Below are 16,458 nucleotides of genomic sequence, written 5' to 3' on the forward strand. Positions count from 1 at the left end.
GCTGGAAGAGATCTTAGAGATAATCTGCTTCAATCCACTATCTTAGGTAAAGAAACTGAGGTTTAGAGAGGTAATATAATTTTCCCATATTGAAAATAACAAATTGTATGTATAACACAGTTTATAAGGAATGGAAGTGAGAATCAGACCCAAGTTTTCTATCTCCACAGCCAGTGCCCTAGATGTCAAAGTACCAACCTCTCTATCTCAATCCCTACTTGATAGATTTTTGTTCATCTGATTTATTTGTTTTCCACTTGTAGATCTCAGTGCAATTAAGATAAAGAGAATGTAACTTAATAAAATTTTAAAAATATTTCAAGCAGATCATCCCACCCACTCCTACTTCAATAGATTGAAAACTTCTTAAGGACAGGGACTTTTCTTTGTCTTATAGTCCCATTATCTAGAGCAGTAGGCATTTGTTAAATATTTATTGGCTGATTGATATTCTAGAAGAGATGCAAGAGTAGGCCAAGGAGAAAGATAACCACATTTGTCTTTTGTTATATGAAAGATGTTAGGCAGATCTCATTACCCAAATGTTATGTCAGCATTATTGTACCACAATTTCCAAAATTTCATTATTACAAATTTATCTCCTTATGTTTTTAATGTATGTTTGGTCAATCAATGAACAAGAATTTATTAAGCACTGACTATGTTCCAAGTACTGTGCTAGGTGCTCGAGATACAAATACAAATATTGGAAGAATCTCCTGAGTCCCTTATTTATTAGCTCTTTAAGCTATTATCAAGTAATATTTAAGTAGGAATCTGTGGACAGTTAATCAAGAAAGCAACCCTAAGCTATAAATTGCTCAGTAAATATGAATGTATTATTATTATTATTAATAATTCACATTTGCATATCACTGTAAGGTTTGAAAAGCACTTTCATCACAACAACCTTTTGAGGATTGAGGAACTGAGACTCCTAGGGTTAAGTGATTTATCTATGTTCACATACTTAGCACAGATCTGAACCCAGATCTTTCTGACCCCAAGTCTAAAACTCTTTTCACTCTGCCATGCTACCATTCAGTAATGGGACATAGGATGTGTGCTGGAACAAGGAAGAGAATGACAAAGGGTTGGATTGGCAAGGAGGAAATAGCAACTAAAAGAGGAAGGAAATTATCACTAAAAAGAGACTTCCTTACATATCATTTTTTTCTAGGTTCAGATTGGCCTAATGATTCAGGCAAAATTATATTACTTTTTCATTCTATTCCCCTTTTGTTTTCAAGGGAATCAAGTGTCCTTTTTACCAATGTTTATAAAGATATAATGGGATTTTTATCTTTATAAGAAAAATAAGAAGAGTACAAATAGAATTTTCAATTGAAGATAAATGTGGAAAAGATCTAATTCATGGTGTTAGAATTAAGTGTTGATGAGTTATAGCATTAAAAAAACTTTTTAGCTGAGAGTAATAAGCATTTGAGATATGTAAACCTATCTCTTTATAAAGCAACAGTTCTTCCAAATTCATCATAACTTTGTTTATTCATTTCTCAGTAATTAAGAGGCAAAAAAATCTAGTCTTTGTTTCAAAAAGCAAAATTATTTTATAGATCATTCTGTGCTGACAGTATGAATATATTATTAAAACCCCTACCTTTTATTGCAAAGTTGTTCGCACCAACTATATGCTATATTGTTTTCAAAGAAAATAACTAATTTTATATATAACTGATGACATCACTTAGCAAATGAATCCCTCCATCTCAACCCCAGAAACATTACCTGAGAAATGATTCAATTTAATAAACATTTGTAAAATTTCTGTTGTGTTCTGATCCCCAGGCTAAACACTAGAGAAGGCAAATAGTTTAGATAAGAATAGTTCCTGCCTTTTTCAAGTTTACAATTTGATAGAGGCATATGAAGCATATTCTACATACATACACATATGGATACACATGTACATATATACATACATGCACGCATACATATTGGGAGCCAAAATAGCAGAGTAAGTCAGGAAATCACCTGAACTCTCTCAAATTCACTTACAAACAACTATTAAAATAACATCTCAAAATGAATTCTGGAGCAACAGAACCAACAAAAGAATGGGGTGAAACAGTTTCCCAGTCCAAGACATCTTTAAAGGTCTGCAGGAAAAGTCTCTCATTTGGGTAAAAGGGGAGCACAATTCAGTGCAGGCAGCATCTGGGCAAGCCAGCAACAGGCCAAACCCCAACAAGCCAGCAATGAGGCCTTGAGACCCCAACCTCTAGCACAGATTAGTGGCCCTATGGACCCTGGCACAGGCCAGTGGTGAGTCCCTGCACCCTTGGTGCAGCAGGCCAGTATCAAGGCCCTGTGCACCCAGTGCAAGAAGCTAGGAACAGTGCCCCCTCCAAACCAGGAGCAAAGCCCAACTTTAACACAAAATTAAAAGTCATAAAATAGGCTAGAAAAGTGAGCAAACAACAAACAAATAAAAAGAACCTGACCATAGAAAGTTACGGTGGTGATAGGAAAGATCAAAACAGAAACTTAGGGACAAGAATGTTAAAGTGGCTACATGTGAAGCCTCAAAGAAAAATGTGAATTGGTTTCAGGCCCAAAAAGAATTCAACATCATCATCAACACTAACTTATTCTAATTATTATACTTCTTCTTTTTCTCTAAACGTCTGTTGTCATATTTTCCCCCATATACCTTTATTCCTTAAGAATATATATGATCAAATTAGCAATTAGCAATGGTGCTCCTCTACCTGTCATCCTGGATTAGGAAGTGTTTTGGTGTTGAGAATGACCTCTATAAGGAAATAAATCAAGGAGTAAGAAATATCTTCTAGTCCTAACTCAGACACTACTTTGTTGTATTTACTACCTTTGGATAATAATTTACTCTCTACAGGCCTCACTTTATGTATCTATAAAAGGAGACATTTGAACTAAAAGGCTTCATCTAGCTCTAACTTGATTCTAAAATAGTCTGGTTGTTAGAAGTAAAATCCCTGAACAGATGGAAATCATAACCATCATAGCCGTTACCATCATCGTTATTAGCACCATCACCATAATCATCACTATTATGTGTGACATTAGTAGGATATATTACCAAAATTAGATTGTAATAGGGTTTTTTGTTTGTTTAATGCTTTTAAATTCTTATGAGTACATTGCTATAATAAAACTGCTTAGAATTTTAAAAAATCAATCTAATTAGCCATCAAAACATACAAACACAATAAATTAAAATCAGGCTTCATTTTTTATAAAGTTCTTAGTAGCTAACTGAATGGCTTAAGGGACTTATATCACACAAATGAACCTTTCACCTGAAGCTAACCATTTGGCAAATAATTATTTGTAGAAGCAAATAGATGATATCATTAAAATAATGTGCATTTAAGTATATCATTCAGGAAATAAAACATTAGATTTTGCATAGGAAAAATGTTTCTTTTATATTACTTGTAGATAGCTATTAACCAAAATAATTAACAACTGACAATTATCTAGTTTGATTTAATATTTGCAAAGGTCTTCATATATATACACATATATGTGTATATATGTTTATATACCTACACACACATATATAAAATCTCACTTGATTCTTACAACTATCTCAGGAAGTAAGCATGCCAGGTATTATTATGCCCATTTTAAATATGAGGAAACTGAGGTTTAGAGAGGTTAAATGACTTGCATTTATTGCACACCTATTATCTGAGGTGGGATCTGAAACAGGTCTTTCTGACTCCACATTCAGTATCATGGCCCTTACCAATGCCATTCTGCCTACTCATCCTGAAAAAACAAAACAAAACAAAACAAAACAAAACAAAACAAAAAGTGTGAAAATTGTAATAGAGTTGGGTTGATCCTTCCTTCTAACCCTGGTTGATTGACCCTACTTCTATTCTGCTTCTGTAGGTAATGCTATTCTTAGGTTCTCTGGTATTGGTAGTTTTTGGAATAAATGAATGGCCTGGCTCCTTGGCCTTTCATTATGAGAACACAAAACTGGCAAAAACTTTCTTCCAAAATTAATCACAACTAGCCATTTCACCAGCTCTGACTCTTCTCCTTGCCCTAAATTGACGTTTGAAAATGCATTGCACTGAGAATTAGGAGACTATTGTTCAAGTCTTGTTCACTAACAATCTACATGACCTTGGGCTAGTCACTCAAGTTCCCTGTGCCTGAGTTTCTTCATCTGTAAAATTTGTTAGTCCAAAAAAGAAAACTCTATTATACTTTGAAGCCCTGACATTCTGGGTCTATGATTTTATCCCCTTAAATCAACACAAAACCCTCCCCCACCAGGACTATCAGTAGATTTCTTCAGTGTCTTTATTATGCTGGAATAATGGGGAATGTGGTTCACTGATTAGAATTTATATGAAATAATACTCCATATTATTATTATTATTATTATTATTTAGTACTGATTAAAACACTGTTCCTTAGTACCTGTTTGGAAACTGTGATTAAGTTGTTTTTCTAAATTTCAAAGGACTATGTTTAAAGAAACTATGTTCATACAAAACGAGTGTTTCCAATCCCATGGTATTTTTGGACCAGAACACCTTTAAAACAAACATGAAAAAACCCCCAAAAAACCAAACTTTCTGTTCTGCATATATGAAGATAACAGAGCTCTGCATAGAATTAGTAGGACTTGCTGTTTGTACTGCCTGTCCAGGGATGACTATATAATGACATCCTGAGATTGTTTCGTATAGATCACCATATGACTAATGATGTTCACTAGTGAAATAACTAGTCAAAATTGATTTGTTAACCAAAAAGTGTTTATTATATCTCTATTATGTACCTAACATGGTATCTGGTACCTGTGGGAATCCAAAGGTATGAGATATGGTACTTGCCTGCAAGCAGATTATGTTCTATGTAATTTCAGAAACATTATCACCTGATTAAATGAAATGTGAATTTAGTACCAACACTGGATTTTAACATATGCTCAAGTTAGTTTTAGGGAAAAAGTCATTAAACTTCATAGCTTCACATTTAACAGGACATTAAATTTATTTCTTGTCTGTTTTATTTGAGCCAATAGACTACATTTAAATTGTTAAAAATGCATCTTCACAGCCTTCTCCATAATGTTAACAATATAGTCTATTTTCTTAGCATATAGTGAAGCCCAAATTAAAGTGATTATTCCTTTGATTTTGGCCTCTTCTAATAGTGTTCTAAATAACTGAATGAACTATTGTGCTGCCCCTCTAATGATGTCAGGGAAATATCTCTTCAGACAAGAAAGATACGAGTATATTTTTTTTTCTTTAATGTTAAGACTTAAAATTCTGAACACTCTGAGGTAGCTATGTGACTCTCTATGACAGACTAATGCTTCTTTCTTAAAAGTGAATGTGGATTCAGAGATGACCCCATATAAGGGTGAAAACAGATGTACTGAAATTCAAAGGTCAAGTCTTAATAATGATAATTCACATTTTCTTCTAACTGTAAGATTTATCAAGTGCTATCCTCACATGCTTTGGTATTTTAATGGAAAATAATATAAGTTCCTCACAGGATGAGATCTACCCTGTACCATCTCTGTTCACAATAATTTATTTCTTTTTTCTATCTGTCCCACTTTTTCATTTATGAAACTATTCTTCATATTTATAGTGTCTACTTGTGTCATAATCTTTTCCTGTTCTCCTAGCCTATCACTCTTGTTTTAACTACCTCCATTCAATCTTGAACCTCTAATCAGCTTTATCAATAAGGAGGTGTCCAATGATCTCAGATCTCTTATTTTTTTGAGCTGCTTGATCTATAAAAGACCAACTCTGAGTTACCCCTTTCATTTGATTCCCCCCCAGTGAAGAAGTAAAAAAAAAAAAAAAGACAATACAATGAATGTATAGTGAGATCAAGGGGAGATATTTTGCTTTTGTTGTTGTTTTCTATTTATTTGTCTTTAAGAATAGGAGATTGAAGCATGTTTATAGAAAGTGAGAAAAGAACTGGTAGTTTGAAAATAAGAGAAAGTAGATTATTGTTAAAAATAAAATGCTATTATAATCTCATTCTCTAAAATTTTATTTTTCCCCTCTGTCCCAAACAAAGTTACATTTCATAGACTCAGATTTAGTCATGGAAAAACCCTTAGAAGTCAATGATTCTAACCCTTTTATTTTTCAAATAAGGAAACTGGGACCCAGAGAGGTTAAGTAACCTGTGTTACATAGTTTTGTGGACAGCATTTCAATCAAACATTTTCAATCTTCCTGACTTCAAGTCCATTTATGTATACAGGAGATTGCTGCCTGTTGCCTCCTCTAAATAAATCTTTGACTCTACAAATTCTTTGGGCAACCATCATATATGTATATATATATATACATATTCCTTTATTTCTAAACTTTTCCTTCACTGCTAAACTTCTCTTTCTTTGTCCATTTCCTTCAGTTCTCATTTCCTTTGAAATTACTGCAACATTACTGCTGTGGGACAATACTATTTTCTTGAGATTTTCTCCTTCAGCTAACATTTCTCTCTCCTAATTCTTCTCTTAACTGTCCAAACATTACATTTTGGTCTTCTTTGCTCATTTATTTTATTTCTGTTGCTTCCTAAGTATGAGAGTACTTAGACCCTTTCATTGATGCTCTTCCCATGTCTCTCTTCATTTACAATTTCCATAATGCATTTGAAGCCTGGATTTTCATGAGGCATTTAATGTCATTATCTATGCTTGGCATACACTCCTGATACATTTTCCCCTGCTGAACATCTGCACATTAATTCAAGATCCAGAACTTTCATCCTAAGCCTTCCTTAATTACCTCAGTTGCAAACAATTCCTCTGTCATTCTGCTATGAAGTCCTCCTATGTACTGATCATATTGTATTTTGCATTGTAATTAATTTTTTTTTTCATATGTAGCATTGAGGGGACATTGACACTAGGTCCTTGAACCTGCTATGCACACTACCTAACACCAGAGACATCTTTTGTTAGCCACTAGGTTCTCAGAGAGTTGACTGTCTCTCACACAGCTTCACTTCTTTGTAGACAGGAATGCTTTTCCAATTAGTCTAACTGTTTAGTATGAATTGATCCAATAAGATCCTCATCCCACTGGGAAAAACTCTTCCCCTCCATTTCATTAACTCCTGTTTCAGTTCCTCAGCTTCCATGTATAGTTAGAATATATGTTTAATTAAAGGAATAAAACATAATTAAATCATGTATATTAATGGGGACCAACATTAACTCTCATTTATCTGTTCCCACAGCAACATACTTTGACCTTGTAAACTGAAGTCGCTTCTGTTGCTAACCCCGACCCCCACAACAACCTGGGAAAAAGAATCAGCATGAAAGCTCCAGATGTCACTTTGGCTTAACTGTTCTTGTTCTCATTGCACTTTTTTGTTCAAGTTGCTGCTGTTTCTCCCAGTCTGAAATGCTATTAGGCTTCATTCTATCCATACAAGCCTTATCCTTCCCCAGGTGTATGAAAAAATGATACAGGCTGTTCAATGTAGCATTCACAGAGGAAAAGGAAGAGTGGCTTGTCACTATTATGTATTATCTCTTTCATGATGTTCAAAATTCTGGAGTTCTCTAGTCCAATGACTGCTTCCTCCATATCCCCTGCCTCAGCCTCTTCCCTCCCACTTTTAGGAAAGGGTTTCCAGCTGCTCCTACATTTCTTGGGCGGAGTATTGACATTGACAGAATGAAAGGGAGAGTTACATATGTAAGAAAGTCACTGGGCTAGATTGCAAGCTCCTTAAGGGCAAGAATCACATCTCATTCCTTTTGTATTTCCTACCATTTAAAATAATATTACACTTTGCATGTCACAAGTATTTAAATGTTCTTAATCTGAAGAAATAGAAAGGCAACAGAATAGAGCCAGAGAGGAATAAAATCTTGAGTGCTCATGGAGATGGATAGCTCAACTTGAGAAAAAAATGGATGAAATATTCAGTATTTGTTAGCCAGAGAAGAGAAAATCAGGAAGTTTTTTGCAACTAGTTTCATACTCTTTAGAGCAAAATCTCCATTATCTGTAAAATGGGATGACAATATTTATACTAGTTTTCTAGCAGGATTATTGAGAAGAAAGTAGTTTGCTAGGGGCAAAGGACCGTGCTGATACTGTCTTCTCATACAAATGCTGCACAATGAGTTTTAGTTTCTTTTCCTTTGGTAGAATAAACTAATCTTGAAGTATTACTAGTCAATTTCTCTATTTAAAAAAGACAATGGCAAATTAAATTGTGGGGAATAATGAATATAAATGTTGTATCATATTGAAATAATGATTAATAATGACAAAAGGCAAGTCCTTGCTTCCTGGCAGCCTGGTAACCCATTTCCTCAGTTATAGGTTAAAATTAAAGAAAGTCCTCCCCTTCCATATAACATTCTTCATGTGTAGTTGTATGCTACTTTAAAATCAATTTAATATAATGTTGAATAAGTACTAGGAGTAAGCTTGGTTCTTGCCAGCTCTATAATATCTTTGAAGTGGAGCAAAGGTGAATGACCAAAGGACCACAGAGATTTTCTAGGCGTTAACTCTGTGTCTGCTCTGCCACTATCTCCCCTGACCCCACTTTAGATTGATTTTAAAAGTTCCCCTTAGGGGCAGCTAGGTAGCCCAGTAGATAGAGCACCTGCTCTGGAGTCAGGAGGACCTGAGTTCAAATCAGGCTTCAGACACTTGACACTTAATAGCTCTGTGATCTGGGGCAAGTCACTTAACCCCATTGCCTAGCCCCCCCCCCCAAAAAAAAGAATTCTTGACTACTTTCACAGCAACTTCTCAAAAAGATATTTGTTCTCCAAGAGAACACACATTTATGCTCTTATGAATCTGTGACTTGATTTACATATACAAAATGAAGAGTGAGTTAAAAATTTTCCAGCTAAAGATGCATAAAGAAGCAGGCTGATTCATTTGTGCCAAAGAGAAATGCATATAAATATAATACACACATATACATACAGAATGTTTTCACACATACACACAAATATTTTTATGCTCTGTATCAGTTGTCTTTACATGGAACTAGATAATTGTTGTAATTGTGCTTTCCTTTGTACTCTCTATGAACAGAATGTATTTCTTTGGAGGGCTCAGATTTACCTGCAATGAGAGCTCAACAAGAAATAATCTGTTTTTTGGCTTTGTTAGGAGATACTGAATGCCCAAATCTCTGATCTTTATCCATCTCTAGCACTGATAAAATCAAGGTACTGGTGCCAGAAGCAAGGTTAAATGACCTTCACAAAATTGACTTGGGCCAATTTTCCTGATGCTAAACCACTAGGTAGGTTTCTATGTATAACAAACAAATAATGAAGCTATTCCCTTCCTACAACACCAAAATATAAAAAGTGCAGTTTGCCCCACAGGTCACCCAGAAAATGCCTTCCAGGGTAGTACAACATTGGACAGAAGGTTACTTGGTGTTGATTACACTGGCTGATAATAGAAATTCACTTGTGTAAAACCCCTGACAGTTTCTTAAGCCACTACCTAACAGGCAATGTTTCCCCAGGCTTTATGCTCAGCAGTTGTTGTTTTTTTTTTTTTTTTAAGTTTTATTTGTGTTTATGTGGAATGTACATATAGACTTCAGACTACTTAAATATAAAGATAGCTATAGGACTATCTTTATTTTGGAGACCAAGGTAATTTGGGGATAATTCAAATATGTTAAATATATGAGGATGTTTTAGCTTTACCATTTCAGAAAATACATGATGCAGAAAAATTATTAGGGAGGAAAAACTTTCCTAGAATTTTAAAGCTGGACAGGCCCATAGAGATCTACCTGAAAGAGGCAGCATGGTATAGTACATAGGACCTGAAAGTGGAGACCTGAATTAAAATCTTACCTTAGACACTTACTAGTTGTATAACTCTGGGTAATTAATAAGCATTTATTAAGCACTTACTATGTTGTTCCAGGCTCTGTGGATACAAAAACAATAAATGAAAAGCTCACCTCAAAAGGAGCTTACATTCTAATAGAAAAGGGGAAAAAGATTTTTATATATGTATATATCCATATGTACACATACACATATGTTTGTGTAGATATGTTGTTGTTCAGTCATTCAGTTATGTCTGACTCTTTGTGATTCTGTGGACCCTACTGTCCATAGAGTTTTCTTGGCAAGGATACTGGAATGGCAAGGACACACACAAACACATATACACATGGTTTTATATATATATAATGTGTGTCTGTGTTTATATGTATACACACATATATAATGGATATTGTGTGTGGATACAGAATAAATATTAAATATTTATAAAATATAAAGAGAATAAATATCAATAAATACAAAGTAGCTTGGGAGAGGAATCACTAGCAGCTGAAGAGATCAGTAAAAGCTTCATGCAGAAGATGATGCTTGTGTTACATCTGAAAAGAAAAGAGGGATTCTAGTAGATGGAGGTGAGAAAGAAGTACATACTGGGCATGGAAACAGTCAGTGCAAAGGCATGTCGATGGGCAATGGAGTGCCACTAGTGAGGAACATAGGGCCGGCTTGGGATTGCAGAATGTGGGAGGGCAATTAAAAAGGCTAGAAAGATATGTGGGGCCACGGTTAAGAAAGACTTCAAAAGCTAAGCAGAGTAATATATGTTGCTTCTAAAGGCAGACAGAAGTTACTGGAGTTTATTAAATAGGGGAGTGAAATAGTCAGATTTGTGTTTAATAAGAGTTACTATAGCAGCTTGTGAAGTACAGTGTGAAATGGAGAGAGATTGGAGTAGGGGAGATCAATTAGGAGGCTCTTGCAATAAGATGGGCACAAGGTGATGAAGGCTTGACCTAAGGTGGCAACAGTGTAAGTAGAGAAGGGACAAGATATGATACATGTGTGGAGGTAGAAAGAACAATGTTTGGCAACTTATTGAATGCATCAGGTGAAGAAAAATTGGGAATCCAGTATAATCCAATATCAAAGTTATGAACGATTGGAAAAATGGTGGTGCCTTTGACAGAAACAAGGAAGTTTGGGAAATAGAGGGGTTTGTCAGGAAAGATAATGAATTTTGCTTTGAACATGTTAAATTTGAGATGTCTCCTGATCATGCAGTTTGAAATGAACAATGGATAATGGCAATATGGGATTGAAGTTCAGGAGAGAACTTGGGGTGGGGTATATGGATTAGGCAGTCAATATCTCTGGGCCTCAGTTTCTTCATCTATCAATTGAGTCAGTTAACTTGTATGACCTCTAAAGTTCCTTCTAGCCCTCTGTCTATGATACTAGGATCTAATCTAAACCCCTCCTTTTACAGATAAATAAACTGAGGTCAAAAAAGATTAAGTATTTTAACCAATGTCACACTGACAGTTAGTGGCATTGTCAAGATTGGTAAACTCAGGTATTAGAAGTCCCAGTTCAGTGTTCTCTTACTATACTGCTTCTCTGATTGATATATTTTTTAAAATATCTAATAGAGTGAAAGTATCTTCTTGTACATTGGCAGATATTTTATTTTAATGACACTTCATTGTTGTCTCTTCACTGATTTTCAAAAAATCCTGAGGAATATATGACATTTACACAAACTCTGACATGAATAACATTTGTATGCAAATAATGCCTCACCAACTCTTTTCATCTTTTATTTTCCCCTTTCTTTGTTTTTAATAGGTAACCCATCACTAACCAGCAAAGTCAACGTTCTCATTAATGTCCTGGATGTCAATGAGTTTCCTCCAGAAATTTCTGTGCCGTATGAGACAGCAGTGTGTGAAAATGCTAAACCAGGACAGGTATTCCACCAATATTCATATTTGATTCTTTGAATTAATTAAAAATGGTTTCATAGGCTGTTCTTCTCAGGGGAGTGCACAAAGCAATCTGTGCAACACTGCATAAGGAAGGGAAGCTGTTGGGGAGGAAACATGGTAATTTCTTCATCTTCCTCATCATAGTCATTATCATCTGTGATATGTATGGTGTTTTAAGTGTGACAGAATATACCATGTATATTGCCTTGTTTGATGCTCACAGCATGAACTTTCTGGCCACATATGGACCTGCTCTGATGTACATCATCTCAACAAAAACATGACTATCAGTGAGGCAAGATGAAAAAGATCACATCCCACCAGGACTTCTCAAAATATACTCTCTGCCTCTCCTAGGGGACCAGACAGGGTTTGTGCTATATCATGTTTTAAGTGGTATATTCAAAATGCTTTCATGGTGATTTGTTCGGAAAGATATTCTGTTTTCACTAAGAATTCTGGGGAGAAACATCTTAAACATTAAATATTGAGATTATTGAGACAGAAAGTCTTGCTTCTCCTTCCCTCTTTCAGGACATCAGATTGAATTGTTTGCTTTACTCTGGCCTCAGGTTAAGGCAGTAGCATACATATCCTATAGAAAAATTATAGTTATTTTTCTCACATCACCTAAATGCTTGTTGGTCATAACATTTGTGCATATTTATGCTTGTGTATAAAGTATATTTTTATTGAAATCCAATTACTGTGTTTTGAATTACTCTCATGTTGTGGTTTATATGAAAATATTGAAAGGGTTTGAGTTTATACCTATTATTCTATTTCTAGAAGTTTTGCTTAAACTAATTCTGTCTTGGAATTAACAAATTAGTTATGTTAGCATTTTTATACTATAGTCACATATGCATTACAATTACCTTATTAAACATAAGCTAAATATCCATTTATAAGAACAATATAAATTTAAAGAGTCACATTTTTCCTTAATGAAAATTATGACTCAATAAGCATCTTTGGGAAAATTCTAGTTCCCCAAATCCGTAACTTTTCAAGCTTGGTGGACAAATACTTGACTAATTAGCCTCCTATTCAAATCTTATTTATTGCAGGTAGTAACCATTTTATGTTACACTATGGGTAACTGAACGATTTAGATTTTTTTCCAGTGAGCAAAGCCATTTATCTAATTGTGACCAAAGAATTAAATGTGGCATAATGCTTTCACATAGAAAAAAATGTGAATGCAGTCATACAGTTTTGTCTCAAAATCTGTCACCCTTCCCAAACTGATCTGGCCTCTGAGGAAAACAAAATAACTACAGTAAGATTACTCTATCCTGAGTGTTTCAAGTTACATAGGCACAACAAAAATCAGTCCTTTTCAGGACTTTAGGAAAGTATATCCATTTTCAAGTCACTAAGAAACCTTTTGGGCACTAAATGGGACCATTTTTGAACTAAGATAGCACTTAGTGTACTCACTGCTTCTCCAGTGACCTGGCAGTAAGGCACTGATAGCAATAGAACCTATTAATAGATGAGCTCAATTCACTCTTCATGCCTCCCAGTGTTCATTTTCTAGGTATAGAGGATTGACAGACTTTCTTCACTCCCTTTCTCGTTGGCCCCTTCAGAGCTTTTACATGCGGATGTGACAAAGAATAGTCTGAACCTCTACAAGCTCTGTCCCAGTGACACTTTCAGGGTCATATTCCTTCCCATACAAACACATTATATATATATATATATAACAACAATTCCTTCCACACACAGTTGAAGGTGACCCTTGAGTTTGATTTGGAAACTATTGACTTAATGAACTCTTGTTTCTGGTCTTGTCATCACAGACATTCCCTCTGGGTTGTAAGTATGAGGAGGTCTTTCTTCCTTGAGAATGACTAAATGAGTCTCCTCTGCTCAGTGAAGCTTCTTACATACTCTAAAAATGCTTATCATTCTGCAAAGTCTTTATGTGAGGGAAAATAGGCCTTACCATATCACTAATTTTTTTTCACATTTCCACTTTTAAGTTTTGATGCCTATTTTTTTTTCTTTCTAAACACAGATTACTCTTGCTTTGTGAGAGGTCTCTCATAACAAAGTAAAACAGTAAAGACAAACTAATAATAGAATGACCTCATTGCAAAGTTCTTATAATATTTCACATACATAGCACATTCCAACAAATCTATTAAAAATAACAAATCTATTTTCTCTTCCTCCTACCCTCTGTCTCACATAATGTGTGGGGAGGGGGAGCAAATTTCTTACAATACATATGTATAATTGAGCAAAACAAATGCTCCCATTGTCTGTATACAAAAATGTAGACATCTCATTCCTTACCCTAAATCCATCACCTCTCTGTAATAGATAACATGTTTTATTCTCAGTCCTCTGGAATCATGAATGATCATTGTGTTGACCGTAGTTCTTATAGCTTTCAAAATCATTTTTATAATATTTTTGTTGTAGACATTTTTTTCTACTGATTCTGCTCATTTCATTCTTCATCAGTTTACAAATTATTCATTTTTACAATATTGACATTATGGTATATATATTTATACATATATTTCTATTTCTATTTCTACTTACTTCGCTCTTCAACTTCATATATCATACCTACCATACTCCATGTATCAACTTTGTCTATCAACTTCAACATCAGTTCTTAGTCTTTAAATGTCTTTTCTTACAGCACTGTAGTACTCCATTATATCAATATACTAAGATTTATTCAACCTCCTCAGTGTTTAGAAATCATTTTAGTTTACTTTTTTTTTTGCCACCACAAAAAAGAGCTGTCATAAATACTTTTGTACCGAAAGGACCTTTTCCTCTTTCTTTGCTATTTTTTTGCCTATAAGTATTAGCTGGGTCAAAAGGCATGCAAACTTAAGTAAATTTTGGTATATAATTTCAAATTTCCTTTGAGAATGGTTGTGCACATTCACAGGACCACCAATAATGCATCAATGTGCCTGTTTCTTACAGCCACACCAGCATTTATCATTTTGCTTTTTTTGTCATCTTTACCACCCTTATAGATATATCACTGAAATCTTATTCTAGCTCTAGTTAATCTTTTTTTCTGTATCTAGTTGTTTTTAAACCAGAGAATTAGTGAGGATTAATGTATACTCAGAGAATTAATAACCGAGCTAGTAACAGATAACTAATAAAATTGAAAATAGAAAAACTTGAATTTTCTTAATTTTTCCCTAGTTGACTTTTGTTTTAATTTGAAATAGATGAAAACATTTCTTTTATTTAACTTAGAGTATTAAATGCACTTTTAAAACTATAATTTTTTTTAATGAAAATTCAAAACTCTCAAGTTTTATAATGTTTGCAAGCTTTGTGTTTCCAGTGCCCAGGCTAGTGCCTTATAGTGGGTCTTTAATAAATGTTTATAAAATTGAACCAAATTGAACTTAACTAAAATGAACCCAAGTCTCATGGGAATTACTTCCTATTTTGTCAGTGTGTCAGCTATTTAGTATATATAACTCTTTAGATATTTGGCTATGAAAATTGCATGTAACAAACTGGTTTGCAAGGTTTCATTAAATAAGCTCACTAAAATTTTGAGAGGAAGGTTCTTTTGAAAAGGCTGACTGCCTTCATTTTTAATTTCAACTTTGTTTCAGGTAATTCAGATCATCAGTGCTGCTGACCGAGATCTTTCACCTGCTGGGCAACAATTCTCCTTTAGATTATCACCTGAGGCTGCCATCAAACCCAATTTTACAATCCGTGACTACAGAAGTAAGTTTAACCACCTAAATGTGACCTTTTCTCACATAGCTCCATAAAGTAATAGATTTTAGTTCATTTTATAAAACTGTTAAAGTTTATAAAATGTGAAAATTCACTTTTGCTGGGATAGAAAAAAGGGCCAAAGCTTAATACAAATCAGTCAACAAATTATTACCCAAATCTAGAGAAAGAGTTGGGCATAGTCCTATGATGAATCAAGTGGTTAAATGACATTTTTGGAAGGTGAGAGAATACTAGCCTTGGACATAGTTACCTTTTACATGCATATGATGAAAGGCAGTGGTCCAATGGAGAGAAAAACCAGACCAGGAGTCAGGAAGACCTGGCCTCCAGGCTAACACATACTGCCTGTTGATTCTGGAGAAGTCAGTGTGCCATGCAATTCTATGAAACTACATCTGCATAATTTGATGGAGTTTTCTTTAACCTGGAAGCTCTGGATTTTGACTATGATGTTACTGGAAGTTTTCATTTTGGGATTTCTTTTAGTAGGTGAGTAGTAGATTCTTTTTATTTCCATTTTCCCACTGATTCTAAGAGATCTGCAGTTTTCTTTTAAGATTTTTTGAAATGTGATATCTAGATTTTATTTGGTGATGAATTTAAATAGTCCAATGATTCTTAGTTTTTCTTTGATCTGTTTTCTAAATCAGTGGGTTTTGTTATGAGATACCTTACATTGTCTTCTATTTTTTAGTCTTGATTTTGTTTTTAATATTTCTTATTGTCTCATGGAGTCATTGACTTCTATTTAGTCCATTCTAATTTTCAGGGAGTTTGCTGCTTGGACAAGATTTTGTACCTCTTGTGCCACTCTGTTAATTATTTTTCCAGTTATTTATTCCATGGTTCTTATTTCTTTTACAATTTTTTTTCCATTTAGCTCTCTCATTTCATTTATTAAAACATAATAAAACAAAA

General features: G+C 34.3%; 1 protein-coding gene across 2 annotated transcripts in view; it reads left to right on the forward strand.

The window, feature by feature from the left end:
• CDH12 (cadherin 12) overlaps positions 1 to 16,458 on the forward strand; it is a 390,052-nt gene that overhangs the window by 364,593 nt on the left and 9,001 nt on the right. For both annotated transcript variants that reach the window (XM_027868906.1, XM_027868907.1), the window contains 2 exons: positions 11,654 to 11,775; positions 15,408 to 15,525. In XM_027868906.1, coding sequence (XP_027724707.1) covers positions 11,654 to 11,775; positions 15,408 to 15,525 — 240 coding nt within the window. The remainder of the gene's footprint in view (positions 1 to 11,653; positions 11,776 to 15,407; positions 15,526 to 16,458) is intronic.

This window comes from Vombatus ursinus, unplaced genomic scaffold (assembly GCF_900497805.2).
Source record: "Vombatus ursinus unplaced genomic scaffold, bare-nosed wombat genome assembly UNPS02014791.1, whole genome shotgun sequence".
NCBI lineage: Eukaryota > Metazoa > Chordata > Mammalia > Diprotodontia > Vombatidae > Vombatus > Vombatus ursinus.